Below are 22,177 nucleotides of genomic sequence, written 5' to 3'. Positions count from 1 at the left end.
AGTGGTAACATAGGAAAAAAACAAGATGCGCTAAAAATTAGAAAACAAATAAATGTACCCAAAAATCATGGCATAAATGATTGTCCATGAATAATGCATAAACAAGAAAACAGGAAAAAAGTGATCAAAGTCCTTAGAAGAACAACGTAGATCCTTTCACCAGTGAATAGAAAGAAAAGAAAAAGTCCACAATTGTTGATCATAAACTGTAGTGACAATCCGATAGACAGAGATCCTCCACCATAAGAGTATTGAATCGGCTTACCAGATTCCCAGCGGTCTCTTAATCAAAAGAGGACCCCAGAAAGCATGTAGACTAACACTGTAGGAGTTGTAGTATAGATGGGCCGAGCTTGATGCTAATCCCCGTCTCAATCCAGTAGGTAGAAAACTTGGTTACCGAGTATCATGGAAAACACATAGAGGGCCGCAATACTGTAAAACCATGGATAAAATGTATTAAAATAAAGACAAAAACACACTTACATGGTAGCAGTGTTTAAAAGGCCTGTCAGTCTGGAGCTCCGGCCGGAAGCAAACCAAACAACCCGTCCAATAGGTATGGAATTAGTGCAATCAACGGGGGGTGATACCGATGCAACACACGTTCCGCCCGACCGGTTTCGCAAAATATCGCTTCCTCTTGGGGCACGTCCACATAGACCACCTGCCACTCCCTTGTACCGCCCCATTGACATTATTTAGGACATACTGTATGAATATTAGCTATGCTTATTTTTCCTCAGGATATGAGCCTTGTGTATTTAATGTAGTATTCATGCAAAATTATTATGGTCCATAATAATCAATATCAGATGATTTGTATGTACCTTCACCTCGTACATCATTTCAGAAATCTGAGATGTTGAACCTGCTTATGCTTATCTGAGTTTTTTTGTAAAGTAGACCTACTATTTTAAAAGCACCTCTTAGCACTGCTAATAAGGGCTTAAAGAAAGTGCTGAAATACTTGAGGGTTAGGCTTTGAAATTTCTGGAATTCCTCTGGCTTCCGCAATTAGTCACATTTCCTTAGCTGATGGGTGACATTTAGGGACCTATCAGCCATTCAGAGTTGCATGGATTTGAGAACACAGGTAAGTATCTCAGCACTCTTTGCTTTTGTTAGCAGTGCAGTCAATAAAAATACTAAAACTGCATTTTTGGCAATATTTCTGCTTATTGTAAATATATAGTCAGTGCATTTTTTTTTAAAAACAAAGTATCAAATGAAGGCAGATAGGTTAATAAGTAAACTGGCACATACGTGAACTTCACAATTTTTGTCTAGTCGGGAAAGATGCATCCAGGTATGAAAGGGTTAAATAAAAAATATGCACATAAGTGCCGCCATAGAGAGTGCTTGGATTCTTACTTGGCTCTTGAATCCCTGGAATTCTTCGGCCTTCAGAATAGGTCAGACTAAATTGTGAAGCTAGCTATGTCCCATTTTAGTAAATAACTTTTAACTGCTTTGTATGACAAAATAATTCTTGCATCGACTTCTTTATCTTCTTCATAAAAGTGGCAATTTTCATGTCCTCAAGAGTTACGAGACCAGTGACCCAATTTTCCAGGCAGTTTTGGTTTTACTTTGCGTTCTAAATGTTTAATTATAATAGTGTGCATTACTCTTTGTGCTCTTTTGCCTCCCAAATTTAAGGAAATAAAACACTGCAATCCACAAAGCATTCGCATCTGTGTGTTGTGGTTCACTGAACTTTTTAATCAGACAAATGTGTGTTTAAAATGCCTTTTTTTTTCTGTATACTCTAGTCTAGGAGCTCATTCACACTACAGTGCATAGGCATTTAACATGCACTGCGATGTGGTGTATATTTTGTTTTGTTTTTTTATTTTTTATTACACATTGCCTTTTCTCTTCCCTGACACACAGCATGGTTGTGCTTCATTGTACCACATAGTGCTGTGTTTAAATGTAACATGTTCCATTTTCAGCAAGTAAATATCAATACAGTGGGGGTTATTTACTAAAGGCAAATTCACTTTGCACTACAAGTGCAAAGTGCACTTGAAATTGCACTGAAAGTACACTTGGAAAAGCAGTCGCTGTAGATCCGAGGGGGACATGCAAGGAAAATGAAAAACAGCATTTTAGCTTGCACAGGATTGGAGGATAAAATCAGTAGAGCTTCCCCTCATTTTAGATCTACCCCTCAGATTTACAGCGACTGTACTTCCAAGTGCACTTTCAGTGCAATTTCAAGTGCACTTTGTAAATAACCCCCAGTGTGTTGGTATGAAGTGGAACAATTAAATACCAACGCTATTTGCCTTGCCTCTGTGTTGCTGCATGAGCAATACAGCCCTATACAAGTGAAATGCATAGGCCCTAAGCTTTATATTCCCCATTCTATTCTGCTGCATTCTGTACACGGTACTGTACATTGGCTAACCTATACCATCCCTTTCTGTATGCTGTGTTGTACATTCCCTACTCCACACTGCCTCTTTCTGCATGTTGTGTTGTACATGCCTTACTCCCCTATTCCACACTACCCCATTATGTTTGCTGTGCTGTACATCCCTTTTTCACACCACCTTATTCTGTACACTGCACTCCCACACATTTTGTAAGCTACGCTGTACATTCCCCATTCCACACCACCTCATTTTTATACTGCACTGTTCATTCCTTAACATTACCCACCCAATTCTGTATGCTGTACTGTACATACTCTGTCCCACATTGCCCCCTTTCTGTACACTGTACTTATTCCAAACCACTCAATTTTGTACGTTGTGTTGTACTTTTTCCATTCCACACCTCTCCATTCAGTACAAAGTACTGTACATTCTCTGTTTTAAATCTACCCATTCTGTATGTTATGATTGAACCTTTTAACATTGAGAGAATACAATTAAATAGAAAGTGTACCATCGTCCTAATATTCAAGTAAAGAATAGGGGGTCCCAGGGAATCCCTACAAACCCTGAGACTCCAGCAGGAGAAGAAGTGGGCGGGGAGGACTATACCGGTACTTAGAAAATTGGTTGCACACAACCAGAGTGAGTCACATTAAATAAATGGTAGAAAAATGTATTCACATGAATACATTAGACAGCATAAAAAATACATGACATTTTAAAAAAACTGAGAACACTGTGCCGCTAGGTATGAGACAATTTTGACAAATTCCCTTATGATTGTTATTGGTACCCGGGGGGTGCTCCCCTTACACCCCTTGGCAGCAAATTCTGTTTTATGTTATTTTAATACATGCTTTATTTCTGTTTTGTATTATATTTTAGACTGTCTCCTGACGAAGCGAAAATTGAGTTCGCGAAACTAGTAGAGACCAGAGACTTTGTCTCATGACTCCAACTTTCTCACCGCTACCCCCCCTTTGTTTATGTATAAGGGATTGCACGACCGGTGATTCAATTGTGGTCAAACATGTTTGTATTTTTGTTGTTTTTTTTTAAAATGTCATGTATTTTTTATGCTGTCTAATGTATTCATGTGAATACATTTTTCTACCATTTATTTAATGTGACTCACTCTGGTTGTGTGCAACCAATTTTCTAAGTACCGGTATAGTCCTCCCTGCCCACTTCTTCTCCTGCTGGAGTCTCAGGGTTTGTAGGGATTCCCTGGGACCCCCTATTCTTTACCACTCTGTATGTTGTGGAGTATGTTTCTTATCTCGTCTGCAAGTAGGTTGAGCCTTCTGCGAAAGGGCCAGTTAATTGTGTGTGCGTGCCCCCAGGCTAAAAGTTCCTAGTCATCCTGCTGGATTCAGGCATACCTTCCTTTTTATAATAATCTGTTTTGATTTGAACTTTACAGAGGAAGAATTCCGAACTCTGTACTTGAATCCTTTACTCTCAAGCCAAGGACATCGGATCATTAAGAAGGCTGTGATTCCAAAAGATCCTCCTCCTGCTCAGTGGGACTGGAGAGAACATGGTGCTGTAACTGAGGTCAAGAACCAGGTAAGGGACTGGCAGAGATGTATACTAAAGCTTTTTACAAAATATACATATTCAGTGGGTGTTGATGTATTCAATTACCCTGTAACTCGTATTTAAAATTAACTGGGTATGCATGGCACTGCACAAAGACCAGTCGCCACCTGGAAAGACAAGAAACTGAAAACAACCTTCAGCCACACTGGCTTGGACTATCCTACAGATCTTTAGGGGATCTTCCAGGAACTCCTCATCCAACACAATTCCTTTTCTCTTTCCTCTTGCTCCTCTTTTGCTATGCCTGAATGGAAGAACTTTTGCAGCCTCTACTAGTGCTAAAAGTTCACTCCCCTCAGAGCTTGTCTACATTTTCCAGAAAATCTTTGGGACAGAGCTTGCTGTTGTGGTCTTTGTCTTCACTAAACTGATGATCCACGCTAGAGCACATATTACTAAAATAGTGGCACTTTTGAAATCAACAAAGCTAAACAGGAAACACAGGAGGCAAGGGCTGACCTACAAACCAAGATCAAGGACATTGGTAAAGGTGATCCTGTTGGTGATCCTGTTGGTGGATCAGGAAGGAAATTTCCCCCCGCTGGAGAAAATTGGATCATGTTTTATTGTTTTTTTTTTTTTTTGCATTCCTCTGGATCAACTGTGGGTATATGATTGTGCATATGTAGTGTGTGTTTGTGTTTGTTTTTTTTTTTTTATGTAACTTTGCATGTCACTGCTGTCACGAGAGTTACATATACCGTATTTGCCGGTGTATATAGCGACCGGGCGTATAAGACGACCCCCTAATTTTACAATTTTTAAATTATTTTTTTGCCAGTATTCACCGCATATGACGACCCCCCTTCCGACGCTTCATATTTCTACCTTCTGGAGCCATATTCTTCTTAATTCTTGCTGGAGCTGGAGCCAATCACGGTGAGCGTTGTATTCTATTAATGAATACAAAGCCTGCTTGGATTGGCAGAGGCTGTAACATCATCAGCCCACGCCTCTCTGACTCTCAAAGCCAATCCGAGCAGGCTACTGTATGTAGCCTGCTCGGATTGGCAGAGGTGACATCAAGAGGCGCTTGCGGGTCCGGCATTTGAAATATGCGATGTTGTTCCCTGCTTGCCTCCGTGTTGGTGAGGATCGTGTCCACTTCTTCAAGGAACCAGGAGCCGCCACTGCCTGGCTGAATAAGTTAGTGATTGTAGACCCTCCGAGACAACTTTGGTAGCCAAGTTGGTGTCCTTTGAACTCCAGGAAGTGGTGTTGGACCCCCAGGGTAGATATGTTTTTTTTGCATGCTAAGATAGCAGGTAACCTATTATTAATTCTGGCCTAGTATTTTCCTACCCCATATAACTCCACTATTCTTAGTGAGGGATTCTCATTTATGGCTAAATATTCCTCTATACCAGCTATATGGTTGGATTAAACCCTTTCTGGCTCACTGTTCTCTCTGACACTGACAGATTAGCAATGAAACACCCAATGCTGATACATCCTCACCACTGATAGTCAGGGAAGCATTTAAAAAACATGCCTGAATGCTTCTCACCGAGTACATCTCCAGGTTTAGAAGAAATTCTAAATCTGGCTATGTTTCAAGACAATGCTCAACTGACTGAGTGTCAGAGACCATGAATCAGACCGAGAAAGAAGTACAGTTAAATCACACGTGTTTAATATTAAAGATAAAAAGGGTGAACAGAGTAAGCATAGTCAAAACATAGCCAGAGTTTAGGAACCGGATTGGGTAGTCAGCCAAGCCAATATCAGAGAGCCAGAGATTAACGTAGTAGTACAACAAGCAGGATCAGTAGCCAGAAGGAACGCCAGCCGAGCAAGTCCTCAACAGGAAAGCAGGACAAAGTCTCTGTGATGTTGACAAAGGCGAAGGCAGAGATGAAATGAGCTGGAAGGCTTTAAGTAGGCAGGACTGACGAGCAGATCATCAACAGGTGAGTCACTGTGGAGAGAAAGGAGCCGACAGCTGAGCTCCATTCTTAGAGAAGGAAGGGCTGAGCCCAGCCCTGACACTGAGCTGGAAGAACAACACATGTCATCGTCATTGCCTGCTTCACTGGCACAGTTGAAACTTCAAACTAGGGTGGTTGATCAGATGTGCCAAGAGCGAGCTAGGCATAAGTTGTTTTTTAGTAAACAAAAGATCTGGTGATCAGGGTGAACGTCCGAGTAAACTGCTGGCCTATCTGGCACAGTTGGACTCCAGACCTCAGGAAGTTTAAACATCCAAAGTCAGTTATCCCCCACAGGATCTAGGGAACCTTCCTAAGACCCTCACGCTTCCCAAATTGACTGATGAGCAGGTGGTTATTTTGGAGGCTCCAATTTCGGCAGATGACATTAATCTTGCTATTCGCGAAAGCAAAAGCCCCTGGTTCTGACAGCCTATCCGTTGAATTTTCTGTCCATTTCTCCAAAAGTTAGTCCCCAGACTACTTGCTCTTTATCAAGCGATATTTGAGGCTACTGCCCCCCTGGAATCTATGCTTGAAGCCATCATAGTCCTCATTCCTAAACCTAGAAAAGACACCTACCTGAATACTGTAGAGCAGGAATCTTCAAACTACGGCCCTCCAGCTGTTACAGAACTACACATCCCATGAGGCATTGTAAAACCCTGGCATTCACAGACATGACTAGACATGAAGGGAATTGTAGTTCCTGAACAACTGGAGGGCCATAGTTTGAGGACCCCTGCTTTAGACCTACCTCGCTATTGCAAACTGACATCAAAATATTAGCCAAGAACTATACTCTAGAATCAGGGACGTCAAAAGGATGGAGTATATGACAGCTTCCCTGAATAACACCCATGATACTCACAACCGGGTATGGGAACTATGGGATGTGCTGGAGACCCCAATCGCATGATGAATCTCCCGTTTTGGAGGGGCGTCGCGTGGTTGGGATGCCCGGGCTGCGGGGGTGGTTCTGGGGCGGGTGGTTGTCCTCTCTTTTCTCTTCTTCCTCTCTACTCTTTACCTCTCTTCCTTTGCTCTGCTTCATTTTACTGACTTTTCCTAACCTCTACACTATGGGCCAGATCCACAACCAGCGGGCGCAACTTAAATGTTTGAATTTAAGTTACACCGCTGCAAAATTTCTACCTAAGTGCCCGATCCACAAAGCACTTACCTAGAAATTTGCAGCGGTGTAACTTAAATCTGTCCGGCGCAAGGCGTGCCCAATCTAATGGGGCGAGTCCCATTTAAATTAGGCGCGCTCCCGCGTCGGACGTACTGCGCATGCTCCTGACGCTTTTTTCCCGACGTGCTTTGCGTTACGTTACGTTGCGCCAAGTTTTGTGAATCGCGACGGGTAAAAAAGAGATGCGGCGGGAACATTTTTTTAAAAAAAATTTTTTACAGCGACGCGGTAAAGAAGGGTATACTTTTACATGGTGTACTAAGTTTACAAAAGCAGCCCTAAAAGCAGCCCTAATTTTGCGACGGCAAACTAACACTTATGGAGAAATAACGAAGGGAAAAAGCTTTGAGGATCTCCGTAAGTGCTAATTTGCATACCCGACGCTGGATTTCGACGAGAAATGCCCCCAGCGGCGGCCGCGGTACTGCATCCTAAGATCCGACAGTGTAAGTCCATTACACATGTCGGATCTTAGGGATATCTATGCGTAACTGATTCTATGAATCAGCTGCATAGATAGAAACAGGGATACGACGGCGTATCAGCAGATACGCCTGCGTATCCCTTTTGTGGATCTGGCCCTATATCTCCATTCTCCTTTGTTCGCTAACGCACTCTGGACAATGTGATGATATAGAAACTTAGCCCTACATTCAACTGATCGGGTCTCGCTCTGAACTATCTTTGGTTATTCGTCCTGCATATTTTGCTTCAGTTTTATAGCTGGCATTACTGTGTGTCCTGCCAAGTACTGGCTCTCTACAATATTTTATGTCCTTGTATGTCCTTTTGTTCCTTTTCTTCTCAAGCTTTATACCAGCAAAAAATACGGCATTTAATGTTAAACACCTTTTTATAAATATCCAGGCCTCTGATAGTCACATTTTGTTGTAGAGTGATCGTCTCCCTTGATGCGGCTTAGGCTTTTGATTCGGTGGCAGTACCTATGCCAACTTTGTCAAAGGGCTTACCATCCTATACAATTCACCAAAGGCTAGGGTAGTGGCCAATGGGGAACGTGGTAGGGGTGCCCCATTTCACCCCTCCTATATGCACTAGTGGTGGAACCCCTGGCCGCTGCTCTTAGGGCATATCCAGATATTCAAAGGTTGACATCTTGTACAGTGGAGGAGAGGGTGGGGCTCTATGCCAATGATATGATACTGTATTTGACAGATTCCAGCCCTTCCTTCCTGACAGCCCTACAGATTATCAAACTGCGGTGGATTCTCATAACTTAAAATGAATTGGGACAAGTCCCAGATTCTCCCCATAGATATGTTCCCCCGTCACGGGAACAGGCCAATTTGCCCCTCGTCAGAGTTAATACTCTTAAAGATTTGTGTATTCAGGTCTCTCAATCTATAGTTGATTATGTCTCGCAGAATGTAGAGCCTCTACTTCGGCTTATTAAATCTAAAATTCAGACGTGGGCTAGTTTGCCAGTGGGAGTGATGGGCCGACTAGGTCTAGTCAAGATGATACTGTTACCTAAAATGTTATATGTGCTTTGCCATTCTCCAGTATATATTCCACTTAAATAAATAATTTTAAAATCATGGACACCGTGCTTCAATCCATTACCTGGGGGACCAGCAAACATAAATTGTCCTGGAAGGTTCTTCAGAGTCCAACTTCACTAGGAGACCTAGTCCAAGACTTTGGGTCCTATTACCTGGCAGCACAGCTCTCCCATCTATAGCACAAAGCTAAGTCTGACACACACAGATATCGAGCCCTGGTATGTAGTGCAGAGGACTACATCCGTTTTGTGATGTATTGCGTGGACTGAAAGGTTCCCTGGTGTTTCCCAACCGATCTAGCCTTTTGTTTTAGCACAAGAGGATCTGGGATCTGGCAATGTCCAAGATGAACTGTTCTATAATTCATAGCCATACCCCTTTATGGTACAATAATCTCCTTCCGGAACTCCTTCAGATACCTGATCCTACAATTTGGATATCTAAGGGAGTATACCTATTGTCTCATGTTCTTCACAATGGAGAAATTAAGACACTTGATCGGTTAAAGGCGAAATGAAACCTTTCAAACTATATGCTCTTTCGCTTTTTTTTAGGTGCGACATGCACTACGCTGATGAACCACGTCAACTCATATCTGTATTCTATAACATAATCATTACTCCAGCTGAACCTAAACTAGCCTATGCTATTAAGCACAAATGGATAAAAGGGGTTGGAGAATTGGATGATGCAGATTGTGTTGAGACCTGCAAACTGGTGTCCCCCAAAATGTTTGGTAGCTTACGCAAGTTTATATCACCTATAGGGCGTATCTGACTCCAAAACGAATGGCCACATTTTGCTCTACTTGCAGTTCTATGTGCCCTAGTTGTCTGATCTCTGTTGGCACCTTTGACCATCTCTTCTGGCACTGTCCTTGTATTTGAGGATAGTGGTCGCAAGTCATCCAGTTCCTACATGATCAGATGGGCTCACTGGTGTCGTTAGAGCTAAGCAATGCCATTGGGCTTATTTTCTGCTACTGAAATAGATAGATAAATACACGCTTAGATTTCTCCATGAAACATTTGTAGCTAGAAAGATCATAGCCCAGAATTGGATCCAGGCCGCAACCCCCACGCTAGCTGCCTGGCTGTCAGGGAATTAGTAGACCAGACTATGTGGACTGCACAGAGAGAACCAAAAACGCATGTAAGGTGAATAATAGTGGTGTTTATTAAGATAGGTGATAAATAAGTAAATACAAACGGTGCACAACCAACCAAACAGAAACCCACAAACAACAAATAGTATATACAGCAAAGGGGCAGTACCAGAATCTTAGATTTAAGACAGGCCAGGGTCATACACAGCGGATCAGCAGAAAGAAGGACAAGGGATGTTCCAGAAACATAAATATTGGGGAACAAACAGGACAAGGAAGAGGATGGATCGGGCTTTAGGGTAAAGGTAACAGGAACGCAGGAGGGACTGGGTCAGGATAAGCTCAGGAACAGGGTCAGATGCAGGCTCAGGATCGGGCAACAGGCAAGCAAGGTCAGGGCGTAAGGAGAGAGATACCAAGGCGATGAGAGTACTCATTAGCCAGGTATTTATGAGACTGCCAGTAATTGACCTCATGTAACACCTGAGCGCAGGAGGTGCTGTCTGCACCACACTGCCGGGATACACCCGCTGGTGGACACCAGTACTACGGCCCAAGGATCCAATAGTTCCACCAGCAGATGAGTCCTCTCTCTACAGGTCCTGAATGTTGAACGACACCCGCTGGTGGACACTGGTACTGCGTTCTGAGAGACCAATAGCGCCACCAGCGAGTGAACCCTTTCCTGACACTGGCTCACTGAAATAAATAACACCTTGCCATACAAAAGGATTATTTACATTAATAGAGGTTGCCCGGGCAAGCATAACAACATTTGGGACAGATGGTTACAATCCTCATCGACCTGTGTCTTCTAATATGCATAGTGTTCTTCTTGTCGGCATCATTTGAACTCCTTCCTATTATCTGTATTTCTCTATATGCAACGTACGGTCGTAACTCTATGTGGAAATAACTGACACTAGTTTTTTTTTTTTTCCCCTTTTTTTTTTTTCTTTCGTTTTGTTTATTGAGTTGTATTCTTCATGTATATAGATACAGTACATTTGGTAAGTGCTGTCACCCTAGGATAGGAACTTTAGTGGTGTGTACATTTTCATCTTGATTTGTATACAATACTTAGGAGCTATTTACATAAATCTGATTAGATGGTAGATTCAATTCAGTGGTGTATACATTTCTCTTTAATTGCAAACAATACTTAAAGCAGAGCTCCACCCAAAAGGGGAAGCTCTGCTTGTTTGTTTCCCCTTGTTTGGGTGGTGTTTTTGACAGGTACTCATTCCCACTTCTGGATGGCTTCAACATGGCCATGTCCCCTGGAAGTTCGGCCCCCCTCCTCCTTCCCCCGCCACTGGGCCATTCACAAAACACAGCGTGCTTCGCACATGCACAGTAGGGGACTGGCTGTGAACCCACAAGGCTTCACCAACGGTTTCCCTTACAAGGAATGGCGGCAGGAGCACCTGAGAGCCGATTGAAAAATCATCTGGGGTGCTGGAATCATGGGACCCCTGGACAGGCAAGTGTCCTAATATTAAAAGTCAGCAGCTACAGTATTTTTTAGCTGCTAACTTTTAATTTCTTGTGTAGGGCCTGGAGTACCACTTTAACTGCTATTTGCATTTTTACCAATGAAAATATTTCAGGTATCCTCCTAGAATTCAACTAGCCTTCTAAACAATAGGTGTTTGTAGCTGTTTCCAACTTTAGTTGGATAATATGGTACAATCATTTAGATCTTATGCACATCATGTAGTCATGTCATTTATTTGCCATTTTTTTTATAGCTGATGGTATAGACTTGCCTAGGATGTTGCATGTGTCCTATACTTTTGGTAAAAACATTTCATTGGAGCATCAGCTAACAGACTTTGTACTGTGTTCATTATATTGCATATAAAAACTGCGTGTAAACCTTTATCTGTTTCGTCCATAATGCTTAATTCTTATCTGTTATTTATGTATTGTGCAGGGCATGTGTGGATCCTGTTGGGCGTTCTCTGTGATTGGAAATATTGAAGGACAGTGGTTCTTGAAGAAAGGCTCCCTTGTTTCCTTGTCTGAGCAAGGTATTGTGGCTTTAAGAATAATTATTTATTTCAGGTACTTATATAGTGCTGTCAGTTTACACAGTGATAGATACATTTTATATATATAATATAAAATATACACACCGTATATCACAAAAGTGAGTACACCCCTCACATTTCTGTAAATATTTTATTATATCGTTTCATGTGGCAACACTGAAAAAATTACACTTTGCTACAATGTAAAGTAGTGAGTGTACAGCTTGTACAAGTGTAAATTTGCTGCCCCCTCAAAAAAACTCAACACACCGTGGGCCAGATTCAGATAGGAGATACGACGGCGTATCTCCTGATACGCCGTCGTATCTCTAAGGCCGGCCGGTCGTATCTATGCGACTGATTCAGAGAATCAGTTACGCATAGATATCCCTAAGATCCGACAGGTGTAACTGTGTTACACCGTCGGATCTTAGGCTGCAATTCCAGGCCGGCCGCTAGGTGGCGCTTCCGTATCTTTTACGCGTCGAATATGCAAATGAGGAGTTACGCCGATTCAGAAACGAACGACCGCCCGGCAAATTTTTTTTACAACGTTTGCATTCGGCTTTTTCTGGCAGAAAGTTACCCCTGCTATATGAGGGGTATGTGCGGCGTATCCTATGTTAAGTATGGCCGTCGTTCCCGCGCCGAGTTTTGAAATTTTTACGTTGTGGCTTGCGGCGGCGTAACGTAAATCAGAAGATCTAAAGATCCGCTCACCTATCTGAATCTAGCCTAGTGTCTAAACTGCTGGCAGCAAAGTGAGTACACCCCTAAGTGAATATGTCCAAATTGGGCCCAATAAGCCATTTTCCCTCCCTGGTGTCATGTAACTTGTTACAAGATCTCAGGTGTGTTAAATTTGATTTTATTGCTCTCACTCTCTCATACTGGTCACTGGAAGGTCAACATGGCACCTCATGGCAAAGGACTCCGAGGATCTGAAAAAAAAAGAATTGTTGCTCTATATAAAGATGGCCTGGGCTATAAGATTCCACTCAGAACAGGCCTCACCATGTTCGACCAAAGAGTGCTCGTGCTTAGCATCATATCCAGAGGTTGTCTTTGGGAAATAGACGTACGAGTGCTGCCAGCATTGCTGCAGAGGTGAAAAAGGTGGGGGGTCATCCTGTCAGTGCTCAGACCATACACCGCCCATTGCATCAAATTGGTCTGCATGGCTGTCGTCCTAGAAGGAAGCCTCTTCTAAAGGTGTTGCACAAGAGAGCCCACAAACCGTTTGCTGGCACAAAGTCATTTGGAGTGATGAGACCAAATTTTGCTTTTTGGCCACAACCATAAACACTACATTTGGAAAGGGGTCAACAAGGGCTATGATGAAAGGTACACCATTCCTACTGTGAAACACGGAGGTGGATCACTGATGTTTTGGGGATGTGTGAGCTACAAGGGCACAGGAAATTTGGTCAAAATTGATGGCAAGATGAATGCAGTATGTTGTCAAAAAATGCTGGAGGAACATTTGCATTCATCAGCCAGGAAGCTGCACATGGGATGTACTTGGACATTCCAACATGACAATGATCCAAAACACAAGGCCAAGTCGACCTGCATTGGCTACAGCAGAATAAAGTGAAGGTTCTGGAGTGGCCATTTCAGTCTCCTGACCTCAATATCATTGAGCCACTCTGGGGAGATCTCAAACGTGCAGTTCATGCAAGACAGCCCAAGAATTTAGAGGAATGGACAGTTTTACTATCTGAGAAGATAAAAAGTCTTATCCACAAATACCACAAAAGACTTCAAGCTGTCATTGATGTTAAAGGGTATACACAGAATTAAGAACTGGGGTATGTAAACTTTTGATCAGGGTCCTTTTGTATAGTTTCTGTTGTGATTATGATTTAAAGAATAAACACATATTCTCAGAAAGATTGCCAAGAAATCATAAATTCTGCCAGGGTATGTAAACTTATGAGCACAATTGTAAGTTGCGCTAGTAAATACAGCTGCATAAAAAAACTGTGCCTATATTAATTTCAGGCTTCAAATCAACAAAATGTGATTATTTTAAAGGGGGTGATTCTTTTCTATACCCACTTTACATTGTATATTAGTTGACAGTACTTTATGTTAATCAGTCTGTCATTATATAGGGAGTATATATGAAAGGGGTCTTTTCAATAACATTCAGTCGCTTTGTATTTTTATTTGTAGAGCTGGTGGATTGTGATGGTGTGGATCATGCATGTGGAGGAGGTCTTCCATCAAGTGCATATGAAGCTATTGAGAAGCTAGGTAGGTGGCAAACTACACAAATTCTTTAAATTGGATTTATCTGAGTTGTATTGGTTTCCTAATAATAACTGTATCTGTTGCACGACCGCGCAAATTGTCAGTTAAAGCGACGCAGTGTCGATTCACATTCATATGCTATAGGCCCCCTAACCTGAGGGAGGAGGGGGAGACGGACCTTCTATCACAATTTGTATTAGCAGCAAGGATGGGAAATTTCGTCATAATGGGGGATTTTAATTATCCAGACATAGACTGGGCGGAAGGAGCCACGCATTCATCTCAGGCTCGCCAGTTCATAAATGTCTTGCAGGACAATTTCATGGGTCATATGGTAGACACACCAACTAGAAACAAGGCGTTACTAGACCTACTGATTACCAACAATACAGACCTGACGAATGTGGAAATAAGGGGAAATTTAGGAAACAGCGATCACAGGTCAATTGGCTTCAGTTTAAATCACACAAATAGGAAACATAAGGGGAATACAAAGACACTGAATTTAAAAAGAGCCAACTTCCTTAAACTACAAACCTTTGCTACAAGACAATAATTGGGATAAAAAAGGAACAAAGAACACAGAGGAGAGATGGGTTTGTTTTAAGAGCATATTAAATAAGGGCATTAGCCAATGCATCCCATTGGGAAATAAAAAGTGAACAAAAGTCCTGGATGGCTTAACTCCAATGTAAAAACGCATATCAAAGCAAAGGAGAAGGCCTTCAGAAAATACAAGGCTGAGGGATCATCATCAGCATTCAGACTTTACAAAGAATGCAACAAGAAATGTAAGGGTGCAATTAGGGCGGCTAAGATTGAACATGAAAGACACATGGCGGAGGAGAGCAGAAAAATCCCAAGTAAATAAACAGTAAAAAAGGGAGGACAGACCATATTGGCCCCAAAAAGAATAATGAAGGAAACGTGGTTACAAAGGATGGGGAGATGGCGAAGGTATTGAATTTATTCTTCTCCTCGGTCTTCACGAGGGAGTGGAGGGGCTTCAGTAACCAAAACTGCAGTGTTTATCCTCATGACACCTCTCATGGCTAACACGGGACAAAATTAGAAATAGACATGGAAAAATTAACATTAATAAGCCACCATGGCTTGCACCCGAGGGTCCTTAGGGAACTCAGTCAAGTAATTGCCAGACCATTGTTCCTAATTCTCGGCCCCCTTTTGTCATGCAGAATGTATGAAAATATACAATGCCCACATGACAATAGGGGGCAGAGAATTGTGGATTCGGTAGATGCAACTAACAATTTGCTAAAGGTTTCATTCATTCCAAAGAGCCTCCCTGCATAGATTTGGCTGTGGTCAATCCTCATAGACTGAAGTAACTACTTTACTCTGCTTTGGTGCCAGAGTAACCACCAAGGACAGACTTTTTGAGCCTTTCTACCTGACTAGAGACATGCATCAGAGAAATCTCAATGTTTTCAATGGTTCTAATTCTAATCGATTCGACTCAATTTTGGAAAAGGTTCCTGCACTACTTTGCACTGCGATTTACAGTGCGACTTAGTCCCATAGAATATGCAAAGACGTGTCAAAGTTGCACTACATAATAACTCTGTAAATCACGTTGGTCGCATGACAGTAGTGTGAACCAAGCCTAAATCAATGATCTACCCCCCTTTCCAACCTCTTGTGTTTTATTTCATGAATTACAGTGCTAGTTCAGGCCAGAAACATGGTGGTGCTTTTGTAGGTGTCCCTGAATAGTCTACAATTTTACTCTGGGTAAAGTTTAATAACGCAGCTGTGCCATTAAAAAATAAAAAAACACCCTCGACCATAAATATTTCTATCCAATTCTGTTCTATTGTCTAGTGCATTTGAAAAAAAAAGACAGGAGACAACTCTTTGTTTTATGTTTGCAGTTTTTAGCTGTCCCCCAATATATTCTATGTATCTGTCTTTGCTGAAACGGCTTTGTAGTGATGAGCCCATTATTTGTACTTCATCCTACACACACACAAAGTTGTAAACCATACCAGAACTCATGATATGTATCTATAGTTAACTGTGTGTAACGCTTTTTGCCACTTGAATCCTGTTTCCCAGTATACAGTGCCTTGCAAAAGTATTCGGCCCCCTTGAACTTTGCGACCTTTTGCCACATTTCAGGCTTCAAACATAAAGATATAAAACTATTTTTTTTTTTTTTTTGAAGAATCAACAACAAGTGGGGCACAATCATGAAGTGGAACGAAATTTATTGGATATTTCAAACTTTTTTAACAAATAAAAAACTGAAATATTGGGCGTGCAAAATTATACAGCTCCTTTACTTTCAGTGCAGCAAACTCTCTCCAGAAGTTCAGTGAGGATCTCCGAATGATCCAATGTTGACCTAAATGACTAATGATGATAAATAGAATCCACCTGTGTGTAATCAAGTCTCCATATAAATGCACCTGCACTGTGATAGTCTCAGAGGTCCGTTTAAAGCACAGAGAGCATCATGAAGAACAAGGAACACACCAGGCAGGTCCGAGATACTGTTGTGGAGAAGTTTAAAGCCAGATTTGGATACAAAAAGATTTCCCAAGCTTTAAACATCCCAAGGAGCACTGTGCAAGAGATAATATTGAAATGGAAGGAGTATCAGACCACTGCAAATCTACGAAGACCTGGCCGTCCCTCTAAGCTTTCAGCTCATACAAGGAGAAAACTGATCAGAGATGCAGCCAAGAGGCCCATGATCACTCTGGATGAACTGCAGAGATCTACAGCTGAGGTGGGAGACTCTGTCCATAGGACAACAATCAGTCATATACTGCACACATCTGGCCTTTATGGAAGAGTAGCAAGAAGAAAGCCATTTCTTAAAGATATCCATAAAAAGTGTAATTTAAAGTTTGCCACAAGCCACCTGGGAGACACACCAAACAGGTGGAAGAAGGTGCTCTGGTCAGATGAAACCAAAATCGAACTTTTTGGCAACAATTCAAAACGTTATGTTTGGCGTAAAAGCAACACAGCTCATCACCCTGAACACACCATCCCCACTGTCAAACATGGTGGTGGCAGCATCATGGTTTGGGCCTGCTTTTCTTCAGCAGGGACAGGGAAGATGGTTAAAATTGATGGGAAGATGGATGGAGCCAAATACAGGACCATTCTGGAAGAAAACCTGATGGAGTCTGCAAAAGACCTGAGACTGGGACTGAGATTTGTCTTCCAACAAGACAATGATCCAAAACATAAAGCAAAATCTACAATGAAATGGTTCACAAATAAACATATCCAGGTGTTAGAATGGCCAAGTCAAAATCCAGACCTGAATCCAATCGAGAATCTGTGGAAAGAACTGAAAACTGCTGTTCACAAACGCTCTCCATCCAACCTCACTGAGCTCGAGCTGTTTTGCAAGGAGGAATGGGCAAAAATGTCAGTCTCTCGATGTGCAAAACTGATAGAGACATACCCCAAGCAACTTACATCTGTAATCGCAGCAAAAGGTGGCGCTACAAAGTATTAACTTAAGGGGGCTGAATAATTTTGTACGCCCAATTTTTCTGTTTTTTATTTGTTAAAAAAGTTTGAAATATCCAATAAATTTCGTTCCACTTCATGATTGTGTCCCACTTGTTGTTGATTCTTCAAAAACAATTACAGTTTTATATGTTTATGTTTGACGCCTGAAATGTGGCAAAAGGTCGCAAAGTTCAAGGGGGCCGAATACTTTCGCAAGGCACTGTACCTTGTTTTGTATACAAGAAAGAGTAATTCAAAAGGTACATTTTATACCTTGCGGCCAGCAGGATTTTAATGAAACATAGAGGTAGGGTTGGACATGCTGGGAAAACTGGTACTTCATTATGAAGGGCTTTTTCTTAGATTTTTTCCTGCTGAACTCTTACCATTTTTTATGTTTTTAGGTGGAGTGGAAACAGAACAAGATTACAGCTACCAGGGACGGAAACAAGGCTGCAGCTTCTCTACCAGCAAAGTGTCAGCTTATATTAACAACTCTGTGGAGATTCCAAAAGATGAGACAGGTACTGTAAGTGGAAACAACTGGTTGTTCCCTTTTGTGCTGGACCTTTTTGCTCTCCAAATACCTAGAGACTTCAATGCACAATTTCCAACACACACATTCCTGGAGAAATGGCTGTATGTGTAAGCAAGTGCTGCAGCGACCATCAGCTGGAACCAAAGACAGTCAAAGTGAGAGAACGTCACCAGCACACCATGGATCTTTAGAATGGGTCCAAAGCTTTATTCAGCGATCACACAATGTTTGGGAGCCTCGCAGGACCCCTTTGCAGGTCCTGTGAGGCACCGAAACATTGCTTCTGCTGTAATAATGTCATCGCTGAATAAAGCTTTAGACCCATTCTGGGGATCCATGGTGTGCTGTTGGTGTTCTCTTGATTCTCCAGACACCAAGGCCCAGATTCTCAAAGGGCTTACGACGGCGCAACGCCATTTGCGCCGTCGTAAATCCTAATCTGGGCTGTCGTATCTATGCGACTGATTCTTAGAATCAGTTACGCATAGATATCCATTAGATCTGACAGGCGTAAGGCTCTTGCGCTGTCAGATCTTAAATGCAATTTTTTTCCCCGCCGCTAGGTGTCGCCTCGTCGTTTTCCCTGTCGTCTATGCAAATTAGCTATTTACGCAAGATTCCCAAACGTACGCGCGGTCGACGCAGTGATTTTATGACGTTTCAGTAAGCGTAAACTTGCCCCTGCTATATGAGGGGTAAGTTTACGAAGGTCCGTCGTATGCCATGTTAAGTATGGCGTCGGGTCAGCGTCGTCTTTTTCCATCGTTTACGTAATTTTCCTAACTCGTTCGCGAATAGGACTTTACGTCAATGACGCTCACGTCGGCGTCATGACGTTTTCCGTTGTGAGCTGGAGCATGCGCACTGGGCTATTTTTACGCCCGGTGCATGCGCAGTTCGATCGGCGCGGGGGCGCGCTTAATTTAAATACAAGCCGCCGCCTTTGAATTGCGCAGCCCTACGCCGGGCCATTTACACTACGCCGCTGCAAATTACGGAGCAAGTGCTTGGAGAATACGGCACTTGCTCCAGTAATTTGCGGCGGCGTAGTGTAAATGGCTTACGCTACGCCGCCGCGGATTCTACGAGAATCTGTCCCCTGGTGTACCAGCTTGTTAGACGCAGAGAGCTTTACACTTAACTACAGGTCCAGGATCATGACTCTGTTGTTATCCTAATTCCTGAAGACGGGTATGTCCATGTAGGAGTGAAGTTTGCCTGGGGTGCATCATATTTGTTGCTTTCTCCCTCAGCACACTCCAGTACTTGGTTACTGTGCTCCTTATAGCCACAGAACGCTTTCCAGATCTGAGATTGTGGTAAGCCTAGGGGAAAAAAAGTGCACATGATCATGGCACATTACCTCTGTTTCCTCCTTTTATTTCCTGAATGGGTTAAAACTCTGGAGAATTGTCACATGCATGCTCACATTGCCTTATCCCACTTTTAGTGTGAGGCATTTTTCCACTACTTAATCATATCGAAAAGTGCCACGCACCTCACTGTGCCCATTGCAGGATCACTTTGTCGTGTACCTGAGTCCGTGACATGCAGATTCAGATGACGGCCAGGCAGTGTTAAAAAGTCGCGCTCCTCCTTGTCCTGTTCCGTGATAGAACACTCAGTTTCCCAGCAGACAATATATTCAGTGTTCCGCCTATCACAGACGCCGTGATGGGCGGAACACTGAACACAGTGTATAAGCCGAGTGGGTCACTTTTAGCCTCAAAAAAAGGCTGAAAAACTTGGCTTATACTCGAGTATATACTGTATATCTCCACCATGTCTCTCTTACAGAAATAACTCTATTAAACCATACAGTACTCATTTCTTTTTATGAGGAAGTAAGTAAAACCTTGGACAGAGGGGTGGCTGTGGACATTGTATACTTGGATTTTTCAAAAGTGTGCGACACCGTTCCCCCACATAGAAAACTAAAAGACCGAATTCCGAGAGTAGTGGTTAATGATTCATTATCTACATGGTCCAAGATTATCAGTGATGTAACCTAAGGTTCAGTGTTGGGACCCTTACTTTTTAATATATTTATAAATGATATAGGGTCTGGGATTAAAAGTACCATGTCAGTCTTTACCAATGACATCAAGCTATGCAGTGGAATAACGACCTTTTTAGGACATCTCCAGCTTACAAACCAACCTCAGTGCACTGTTAGGCAACTATGTGGAAGAAAAATCAAAAATGATGCACTTGGGGGCTAAGAATATGCATGCATCCTACATACTATCGGGAGTACAGCAGGGGGAATCAATTGCGGAGAAGGATCTGGGTATTTTGGTAGATCATAAAGTTAATAATAGCATGCAGTGCCAAGTTGCGGTTTCCAAAGTGAGCAAAGTAATTTCTTGTATTAAGAGAGATATGGGGAATATAGTATACTGACAATTGGTGAGTCATTGGTTATTAAGGATGCGGCGTCCGGCTTTCCAGGCCACTGCTTAACAACCAGCTATTCTTCAAACAGAATTTGAATCAGTCGATCATTTTTCATCCGATTCCAGAAATTTGGAATTTGTTAGAAAACAAATAAACAAAACAAATTTCAACTAAATTCATTACTATTTTATTTGGAGATTCAAATACATCCTAATATTCGGATAAAATTTGTCTGAATTTGTGTTTAGACCAAAATGAATTGCACATGTCTACATAATTTTGCCCCTGTACAAATCATTAGTTCAAGACTTCATCTGGAATATGCAGTTCACAAAAAGGATATTGGGGAACAGGAGAAAGTGCAGAGAAAGGCAACCAAACTGATAAGAGACATGGAGGAGCTCAGTTATGAAAGATTAGAGGAAAATAATTTATTCTCTCTTGAGAAGATCGTAATCCAAAGCACTTGTATATCAAAGCAAATTTCCTCATAAGTAATAATGGAAACTCAAATGATTCGTTCCACAACCATTTATTCATAAGTCCTTTAGCTTATGGTCCATATAAAAAAATTATAGCAATGTGTTGTGTAACCATAAAATGTCCATCCACAATCGGAAGCCTCCACAAGGGGATTAGAAGCAAAATCCAGTAAGAGCTACAGAGTATAAATAAGAAGAGAGGCACCTCTAAGCGTAGCAATTTATTGCTAAATGTTGTACCTTCATTAAATGTAACCATATTGCTACACTAAGGCCCCGTACAGACGACCGAACATGTCTGCTGAAACTGGTCCGCGGACCAGTTTCAGCAGACATGTTCGGTCGTCTGTACAGCCGAGCGGACAGGATTCCAGCGTACATTTGCCCGCCGGGCCTTTTTCGAGCGGGCAAATATTTCTAAACATGTTTAGAAACATGCCCTCTGGAATCCTGTCCGTCGGACATGTTCGGTCGTCTGTACAGACCTACATTACATGTCCGAGCGGCCGCCATCCCTCGCATGCGTCAAATGACTTAGACGCATGCGTGGAAGCATTGAACTGCCAGGGCCGCGCACGTCGCCGCGTCATCGTCACGGCGACGGCGCGGCCTCGTCGCTGCGGATCGAGTACGCGCGGATTTCTGTATGATGGTGTGTACAGCCATCATACAGAAATCTCCGGGCAGACATGTACGCTGAAAACGGTCCGGCGGACCGTTTTCATCGTACATGTTTGCCCGTCTGTACGAGGCCTAAGAGGCGACCTCTCTTCTCTTTTATACTCAGTTGTGACGTGACGCTACTTGTATATCAAGACATCGCTTGTATATCAAGTCAAAATGTATTTAAACATTTTGCTTGTCTTTCAAAACGCTCTCAAACCAAGGTTTTACTGTACACAAGTGGTCTATATAGTGAACTTGGTCAACAAGGCTATCTCCCAAGCATCGCCAGTCTCAGGAGACAGCCCTAGACAAGTCGATGGGAGCTCACTGCGCAGGCACAGTCTACTTTAATACTAAGTAAGCAACTGTGTGTTGGGCATGTGTAGCTTAGGCCAGAAAGGCTGGATAGTGGTGCAAGTTTACAATGCCTGAAAGTACACTTCTCCTTTATAATGCATTGCTACTGCCTGCCCTATAGTAAGATATTGGGAATCATAACATACATTGTTTGAGAAGGTATCTCATAAGACTAAATAATATTCCTAGTTTCTAATATACCATAAAAAATGTTTT

The 22,177-nt window shown here is 42.3% G+C and overlaps 1 protein-coding gene across 1 annotated transcript in view; it reads left to right on the top strand.

Annotated features, from left to right (window-relative positions):
* CTSF (cathepsin F) overlaps positions 1 to 22,177 on the top strand; it is a 63,685-nt gene that overhangs the window by 33,684 nt on the left and 7,824 nt on the right. Inside the window, exons 7-10 of the mRNA XM_040328832.1 lie at positions 3,811 to 3,956; positions 11,677 to 11,773; positions 13,952 to 14,032; positions 17,926 to 18,045. Of these exons, the coding sequence (XP_040184766.1) occupies positions 3,811 to 3,956; positions 11,677 to 11,773; positions 13,952 to 14,032; positions 17,926 to 18,045 (444 nt within the window). The remainder of the gene's footprint in view (positions 1 to 3,810; positions 3,957 to 11,676; positions 11,774 to 13,951; positions 14,033 to 17,925; positions 18,046 to 22,177) is intronic.

The sequence above is a fragment of the Rana temporaria genome, chromosome 11 (assembly GCF_905171775.1).
Source record: "Rana temporaria chromosome 11, aRanTem1.1, whole genome shotgun sequence".
NCBI lineage: Eukaryota > Metazoa > Chordata > Amphibia > Anura > Ranidae > Rana > Rana temporaria.
This window is presented reverse-complemented; position numbering and strand designations above follow the sequence as displayed.